At 40.6% G+C, this 9,079-nt stretch overlaps 1 protein-coding gene across 1 annotated transcript in view; it reads right to left on the bottom strand.

Moving 5' to 3' along the window:
* The window catches only part of LOC108680554 (low-density lipoprotein receptor-related protein 2), a 21,851-nt gene that overhangs the window by 9,364 nt on the left and 3,408 nt on the right, over positions 1-9,079 (bottom strand). Inside the window, exons 3-12 of the mRNA XM_047882418.1 lie at positions 7,089-7,205; positions 6,658-6,780; positions 6,026-6,142; positions 5,542-5,655; positions 4,889-5,014; positions 3,506-3,613; positions 2,708-2,815; positions 1,908-2,024; positions 1,143-1,262; positions 357-476 (exon numbers count right to left, since the gene is read on the bottom strand). Of these exons, the coding sequence (XP_047738374.1) occupies positions 357-476; positions 1,143-1,262; positions 1,908-2,024; positions 2,708-2,815; positions 3,506-3,613; positions 4,889-5,014; positions 5,542-5,655; positions 6,026-6,142; positions 6,658-6,780; positions 7,089-7,205 (1,170 nt within the window). The remainder of the gene's footprint in view (positions 1-356; positions 477-1,142; positions 1,263-1,907; positions 2,025-2,707; positions 2,816-3,505; positions 3,614-4,888; positions 5,015-5,541; positions 5,656-6,025; positions 6,143-6,657; positions 6,781-7,088; positions 7,206-9,079) is intronic.

Raw genomic sequence — 9,079 nt, 5'->3', positions numbered from 1 at the left:
ACTCGCCTGCCGTGCAGTTGCCATCACTCGCCTGCCGTGCAGTTGCCATTACTCGCCTGCCGTGCAGTTGCCATCACTCGCCTGCCGTGCAGTTGCCATCACTCGCCTGCCGTGCAGTTGCCATTACTCGCCAGCCGTGCAGTTGCCATCACTCGCCTGCAGTGCAGTTGCCATCACTCGCCTGCCGTGCAGGTGCCATCACTCGCCTGCAGTGCAGTTGCCATCACTCGCCTGCCGTGCAGGTGCCATCACTCGCCTGCCGTGCAGTTACCATCACTGGCCTGCCGTGCAGTTACCATCACTCGCCTGCCATGCAGTTGCCATCACTCGCCTGACGTGCAGTTGCCATCACTCGCCTGCCGTGCAGTTGCGCTCGTCTGATGTGTCGTGGCAGTCGGGGCCGCCGTCGCAGCGCAGGCGAGCGGCCACGCATTCCCTGCCGCTGGCGCAGGCGAACTCCCCAGCCGCGCAGTCGCCTGCGCAGACGACGCAGGAGATAACGTTACATGATATGTTATTGTTATTAATAATGCTATAATAATATTGATGATAATAAAATAATGAAAATAACATATTATTACTATTATTAAATTGCTACAATATGATGTTAAATTATGTTGAAAAGTATTATTATTTATTTTAAGCATAAAATGGTTAATTAGCAGATACTTTTAAGATAAAAATTTATTCGATTTTTCTGTCAACGCAAAAAAAGAAGCCTACGTCAGGTTGTATATTTATTTGTTAATTTATATATTGAATATTCATGTTCAAATGATAATTTAATAATTTTCATTAAATTCTAAACAAATTTTCAATTCAAAGAAAATTTTCCGATTACGCACGCCCTCTGGATTGGCGACACTCAGAGAAATGAGTAAAACTTTGTTCTAATAGCGATACACTTTTTCCCCTCACTTTTCAAAGTTTCCCTCACTTTTTCCCCTCACTTTTCCCCTCAAATGAGTCACTTTTCGGACAATATATGACCCATTCAATCTCCTCACTCATGAAAATGAATGGGTCATATTGCACTAATAACGACTCACTTCTTAACCACAACACGAGTAGAAAGCGAACGCAGCACAGACTAGCCAGTCTAAACTGGGTCAGGATGACCCACATGAGAGTGATGCACTCACCGCTGGCGGTTGCCACGCAGTCGCGCTCATCACTGTTGTCGCCACAGTCGTTGTCGCCGTCGCAGCGGAAGAGGGGGGCGACGCACCCCCCGTTGCCGCAGCTGAACCCCCGACACTCGCCTGCGGGGGTTCAGAGGTTCAGGGATTCAGGGGTTCAGGGGTTCAGGGGTTAAGGGGTTCAGGGGTTCAGGGGTTCAGGGGTTCAGGGGTTCAGAGGTTCAGAGGTTCAGGGGTTCAGAGGTTCAGGGGTTAAGGGGTTCAGAGGTTCAGGGGTTCAGAGGTTCAGGGGTTCAGGGGTTCAGGGGTTCAGAGGTTCAAGGGTTCAGGGGTTCAGGGGTTCAGGGGTTCAGAGGTTCAGGGGTTCAGAGGTTGAGGTTCAGGGGTTCAGGGGTTCAGAGGTTCAGGGGTTCAGGGGTTCAGAAGGGGAAGTATTGGGTTCAGTGGCATATCTTCATAAGATCCCCCAGGCAACAAGCACCCGGAGTTCGTTTCCGTACACCAAACCAAGGACATGCTGAAGCATCACCTTTGACGGCTATCAAGCGTCGCCCACCAGCATCACCGAGAAATGAACTGAGCTTAACAGTGGTACAGTTGGCCTCACCAGCGGTACAGTTGGCCTCACCAGTGGTACAGTTGGCCTCACCAGCGGTACAGTTGGCCTCACCAGCGGTACAGTTGGCCTCACCAGCGGTACAGTTGGCCTCACCAGCGGTACAGTTGGTGCGGAACAGTTGACCTCACCTGCGGTACAGTTGGCCTCACCAGCGGTACAGTTGGCCTCATCGCTGCCGTCACGACAGTCGGGGTGACCGTCGCAGAGATGGGTCACTGTGATGCACTTTAGGTTCCCGCATTGGAATTCGCCCGCTGAACAATCGCCTAGAAAAACGGCATAAAACTTGCATTTTTATGCAAACTTTGCAACTGTGGGAGAAAATATTTAAATATTAATGCTTTAAAAAGCGACTCAGGATATGATTGAACTTATATTGATGTAAATAAAAATGATTATAAACATTTAAGTTTCATTATTTTAGGGTAACCTCTCTATGTCAGGGTAAGAACAAAATTCTCGGGAGAAATCACAGTTTGATGTAAACTCAAATTTTAGGGTAACTTCCCATTTCTGAGTTGACACCATAATTTAGGGTGACACCACAATTTTAGGTAACATTATGATTTTAGAGTGACATTGTAATTTTTTATTTGACACCACAATTGTTAAGAAGACGTATCATCTTAAGGGAACATTACAATTATAGGGTAACAATACTATCTCTAGGTGATATGGTTATTATAGGGTGACAACGTAATTTTAGGGTAGCAGCACAATTTTAGGGTAACATTATAATTTTAGGGTAACAATAGAATCTCTAGGTGCTATGATTATTATAGGGTGACGACGTAGTTTTAGGGTAACAACAAAATCTTAGGGTAACATTACAATTTTTGGGTAAGAATACTATCTCTAGGTGCTATGGTAATTATAGGGTAACAACGTAATTTTAGGGTAATAGCACAATCTTAAGGTATTATGTAAGCAGACGACGTGTATAACTGACAGTCGCCCTCGTCACTGTTGTCGCCGCAGTCGTTGTCGCCGTCACACACGTAATGCGTGGGGATGCATCGTCCTGACGTGCACCGGTGCAGACCGCGGCTACACGTGCCTGTGAACCAGACGTCGGTTCAGCGCGTGAACCAATCAACCATATCAATTATTAATTATAGTCTTTGAAATTAATTAAATCAAAAGCCGAACCAGGGTTCATCGTATGAGAATATGAACCATTTCATTTATTAATGATATGGTTCATATTAATGAAACGCATCAAACCATTTCATTTATTAGTAAACTAATCTAAACTCCAATTAACAATTCAATGACCCGTGAGTGGAGCAATACTAGAATATCACTTTCCTAAGTCATAAAATATAACAAGCGCCATATTTACCCTCTATATAATTTAATTACTTGTCAATTTCTTTATAATACTCAAGACGCTCTTCACAAATGGAAGCAAAACTCAACCCCATAAGGGGAATAGCTTCATTTTAAAGTTTATATTGACTATAAAAGGTTAATTAATGTAAACAAAAGGTTAATTTAATTGACCATAACTTACGGTCAATTAAACAAACAAGTTAAACATTCTCGGACACAATCTTTATAATCAGTTCAACAGATGTTGCGAATACATTAGCGTAGATGTATAACATTACGTCTAATTTTCTTTTCAATTTTAGAATTTAGCAGATACTGATGAAGTAAGGAAAACTTTAATTTTCGATTAAGATTGAGAACAAAAGACGAAGAATCACTCATAGCTTTACTCACAATTGCTCATAGCTTTACTCACAATTGAACTCATCGCTGCCATCCAAACAATCGTCCTCGCCATCGCAGCGCCACGAGCGCAGCACACAGCGGCCGCTGCTGCACCTGAACTGCTGCTCCCCACACGCCTCTGCGCACCCAACAATTACTGCTGTTATATTTACCTTATGTATAATTAACGCAATATTTACCCTACATATAATTAACTCAATATTTACACTGCATATAGTTAACGCAGTATTTACTGTATATATAATTAAGGCAATATTTATCTTATATATAATTTACGCAATATTTATCCCTTACATGATTAACGCAATATTTACACAATATATGATAAACGCCATATTTATACAATATCTAGACAACATATAATTAAGATGATATTTACACAATATTTAAATAATATATAATTGACGGAATAACATAATAATAACGCATAAATTATACAATATATAATTAACGCAAAACTGTGCGACCAAGAGTGTGCGACTATGACTACGTGACCAAGACTACGTGATCAAGACTACGTGACCAAGACTACGTGATCAAGACTACGTGACCAAGACTACGTGACCAAGACTGCGTGATCAAGACTACGTGATCAAGACTACGTGACCAAGACTACGTGATCAAGACTACGTGATCAAGACTACGTGACCAAGACTACGTGATCAAGACTACGTGATCAAGACTACGTGACCAAGACTGCGTGATCAAGACTGCGTGATCAAGACTGCGTGATCAAGACTACGTGATCAAGACTGCGTGATCAAGACTACGTGACCAAGACTGCGTGATCAAGACTACGTGATCAAGACTGCGTGACCAAGACTGCGTGACCAAGACTGTACGACCAAGACTGCGTGATCAAGACTGCGTGACCATGACTGCGTGACCAAGTCTGCTTGACCAAGACTGTCCCACCAAGACTGCGTGATCATGACTGTACGACCAAGACTGCGTGACCAAGACTGCGTGACCAAGACTGCCATGACGCCATAAACGCTGTCCTTGCTGCCCCGCCACCGCCGATCGCATCAGCGGAGACCTCACTCCCCCGCCCCTACCGCTCAGCGTTATCCCAGCTCCGCTCGGGATACTGCAGCTCCCTGGCGTCCTATTCTGCCAGGATCGGACGCTCCCTTAGCTCCGCCTGCCCGGAATGCGGGGACCCCCTCCAATCTGTTCAGCACCTCTTCGCCTGCCCAGCCTTCTCCACGTCTCTCAGCGTCTCCTCACTGTGGGACAACCCCGTGGAGACAGCGGCTTTCCTGGCCACCCTCCCTGCCTTCGCCCATCTCCCCCCTCTTCCGGTGCCGACCCCTCGCCCACCACCAGAGCCTCCCCCCCGGCAAGCGTGACGGTCGCAATAAACAATAACAACAAGACTGCCATGACTGACGCGTGGTGTTGCCGCAGTGGGCCTCGTCGCTGCTGTCGTCGCAGTTGCTGACGCCGTCGCAGCGCAGGACGACGGGCAGGCAGCGGCCGCCGTCGCAGCGGTGGCCGCGGCAGGCCGGCCCTGAGCCTGCGGTGCGCAAGATTATACTTGCGCGTTTTTGACACAGCGTGTCGGATATTGGCTGAATTTGAAAAAAAAACAGGCAAAAGTGACATGAATTGGGCCTCATGGCTCTCAACTCAACTATTCTTAAGTTGGGTCAGGTCCCAAATAAAAAGAGTTGATCAGGCATATATAATTATTAATTAACTATTAATAGTAGCCAATAAAAATTTTCTGATGGCTGACGTGAGCTCCAATCTCTTGACTATTATTGATTATAATCGATAATGATTAAAGAATAATTTATCATTCAGAAAGGATAGCTTCAAATTAATTATTCATTTTTGATAATTTGCTAAATGTTAATTCCTAATTTATTACGTATTTACGGTAATCTGTAACTGTTAATAGATAATCATTATAGATTATATTCGATATTAATTAATGCTATTTATGATAATCTGTAACTGTTAGTACATATTTCATTGTAGCTATTATTTGGTAATAATCAATACACAATCAGTGGCACGTGACTACGGCCACCAGCTCACAGTCACGCTCGTCGCTGCCGTCACCACAGTCGTCGTCACCATCACAGACGTAGCGCCACGTCACGCACTTGCCGGTACCGCACTCATGTTGTCCCGTGCACAACCCGCCACCGCCTGCACGTTAATTACACTCATCTTTATTATTATTAAAATAATGTAATATTTATATAAAATAATTAGTTTAATCAGACTTACAGTATATAAATAAATGATATAATATTTATATAATATACCCAGTTTAATCAGACTTACAGTATATAAATTAATAATATAATATTTCTATAACATGGCCAGTTTAATTACACTTACAGCATATAAATTATTAATAAAATAACTCTATAACATAATATAATTAAAACACAATATAATAATATTAAATAGTCCTGACTATTCAATAATCACATAGAGAACGTCTCTAGCTTTGACTCGTCACTACTCACAGTGTAACTCGTCACTACTCACAGTGTAACTCGTCACTACTCACAGTGTAACTCGTCACTGCCATCGCCGCAGTCTGCGTCACCATCACACCGATATCCTGCGAGGACGCAGCCGCCGCCTGCGCAGGCGAACTGGGAGGCGCTGCAGGAATCGCCTGTGCCTGCGTGCAGGCGAAAAAATAATTCTAAAGTTTATTTCACCCAAAAAATTTTTTACGTTAACTGTCGCCTTATCAGGTTTGAAAAAGTTAAAAATATTATTTATCAGGTTAATACTTTAGAACGTTGTAAAGCCATGAAAGGTTCACTCGCAGTTTATTACTAGAAGGTTTACAAAATATTATCAATTGTGATATGTTTCTCAATAAATAAAACATGTCAAAATACTTTTAAAATATATTTGTTGTTTTTTGCATGAAATAAAAACATACTAAACCTACTATACTAAAAATATAGCTCTTGTTTTGTATAAATATAAACAATGAATATATGTTAAAAAATAAAAATATATTAGAAATAAATATACGTTACAGATAAATATATGTTAAAAATAAAAATATGTTAAAAATGATTATATCTTATAAATAAATATATGTTACATATAAATATATTTTTTAAAATAAATATATGCTAAAAATAAGATATATCATTGTACGTTAGGAAGGCTGTCACTGACAGTTACGCTCGTCGCTGCCGTCCCCGCAGTCGTCGTCACCATCACAAAAGTAGGTCGCCCTGACACACCTTGCGTTCTGGCAGCGGAACAAGCCTGCGCCGCATGAGCTTCCTTCGTTGCCTTCTGCTAGCGCTTATTAATTATTATTGTTTATTTATTATTGTTAATCTCAATTTTTATATCAAGTGATTTGAAAGAACTAAATATTGTGAATTTTTTGTTAATTGGAATGGCATATTATTATGCTGATAATTATAGTGTTTATAACATGGAAATTATTGACAAGGAAATTATAGCATTAAAGCAGCGTGGACATCACAGTGATGCACACCACGCACCATGGACATCACAGTGATGCACACCACGCACCATGTACATCACAGTGATGCACGCCACGCACCATGGACATCACAGTGATGCACGCCACGCACCATGAACATCACAGTGATGTTCGTCGGACAGGTCCGGACAGTCAGGGTCGCGGTCGCATCGATATGATGCAGGAATGCAGCTGCGGTCACCGCACAGGAAGCCAGTTCTGCAAGCCTCTGAACATAATTAAAGGAATAAATATTAGTTTTGATTTAATTTTTAGTTATCTACTAAAATCAAGGAATATGATAATTTTACACCTGTATTAGCTGAATAATTCATGTATTCGTTTCAGAATTAGGCCATTAACACGTTGACTACGATTGCTTCATCTTGTACTTATGTTTCACTTTTCTAGTACTATTATGGAACAGGGTTGCCAGACTTTCTTTTTTTACCGGACAAATTCCGCGATTTAGTTTTTTCAATTTAGGTGGTCGGCTAAAATTTATGATAGGGGTTGTAAGGGGCGCTTCCTAATTAAATAAAAAAAATTGAATTTTTACACCGGAACCAACAAAATTAATATACTAGTATATATTGAGTTATAGGCCTTTTTGGCCTTTTTGTTCACGGACTTAATTGGCCGTTTTTAGGCCATCTGGCAACCCTGAATTATGTACCAGGAGAAATACATTTCGTGGTACGCATATATACCAATACGTAGTCAACGTGTTAAGCGATATTGCCGCAAACAAACTTGGATTTCAAGCGAAGTCTGTAGAAATTTAGCTGAAATTTTGGTCAATAACTGTAGTAATTTTAGGCATGGGGTTTGGTTGTTTATAAATTCGGTAATTAACAGGTAGCCTGCGAAAACGAGATTGGATCTCTACCAATTTCAAAAATTTATAAATTTCACAGCTGCGTATTGGCAGTACTAATTCCAGGTTAGTGAAAGCACTTGTTTATAAATTTAGTTACAAAGAATCAAGCTACTAAATAAAAATCTAAGTGGATTTTTGCACCGAAAATCCAACCCTTTATATTGTTTTTTTTAATATGACAAGGTCCTCTAACTTGTTCTACACTCATTCTGGACACATCAAAATTATTTGAAATTGGAAACTGCGAACGCCAGTTGCCTTTTTGGTGGCCAGACACCTCATCATGCGAGACATTTCATCACAATAGCATAGAAAACTATTAAAATTAAACTTAAAAATTCCCCCAAGCCATAGAAATTTATTAACTTTAAAACAGCAAAAATGCAGTTCAAATTTCACGAGTGTTAGTTCAGCAGTTGCTGGAAAATAATTAGTATAGGTACATTCGAGTTTTTACTCAAGACTCTTGAAGAAATAGACTTGGTACTTACCAAACCGTTAGAATATTACTAATAAATATGCAAAACAGTTTCAAGGCTTCCATGGCTGGCTGTTTCTGAATAGAAAGCAAAATTATGCAAAATTTACAAATTAAACTTTTTCGAAAAGAATGGTGTTAAAAAAACACGTGAAAAAATTCTTTCTTTGAGTTCATAATTAATACTAAAATAATACATGCCTAAAAAGCTTGATTGATTGATTGATTGATTGATTTTTAATTGCCAGCCTATATTAGGTACGTTAATTGAATCCAAGTTATGATCTTAGTCTGTTTCAGCAGAAAAATACTGACAGGTTACACGAAAAAAGTTACAATACTGACAGGTTACAGACAGGTTACACGACAAAAGGTTACAATACTGACAGGTTACATGACAAAAGGTTACAATACTGACAGGTTACATGACAAAAGGTTACAATACTGACAGGTTACATGACAAAAGGTTACAATACTGACAGGTTACATGACAAAAGGTTACAATACTGACAGGTTACATGACAAAAGGTTACAATACTGACAGGTTACATGACAAAAGGTTACAATACTGACAGGTTACATGACAAAAGGTTACAATACTGACAGGTTACATGACAAAAGGTTACAATACTGACAGGTTACATGACAAAAGGTTACAATACTGACAGGTTACATGACAAAAGGTTACAATACTGACAGGTTACATGACAAAAGGTTACAATACTGACAGGTTACATGACAAAAG

The sequence above is a fragment of the Hyalella azteca genome, unplaced genomic scaffold (assembly GCF_000764305.2).
Source record: "Hyalella azteca isolate HAZT.00-mixed unplaced genomic scaffold, Hazt_2.0.2 contig10411, whole genome shotgun sequence".
In the NCBI taxonomy this organism is placed as follows: Eukaryota; Metazoa; Arthropoda; class Malacostraca; order Amphipoda; family Hyalellidae; genus Hyalella; species Hyalella azteca.
The sequence above is the reverse complement of the archived record's forward strand: the minus strand, read 5'-3'. Positions and strand labels throughout refer to the sequence as shown.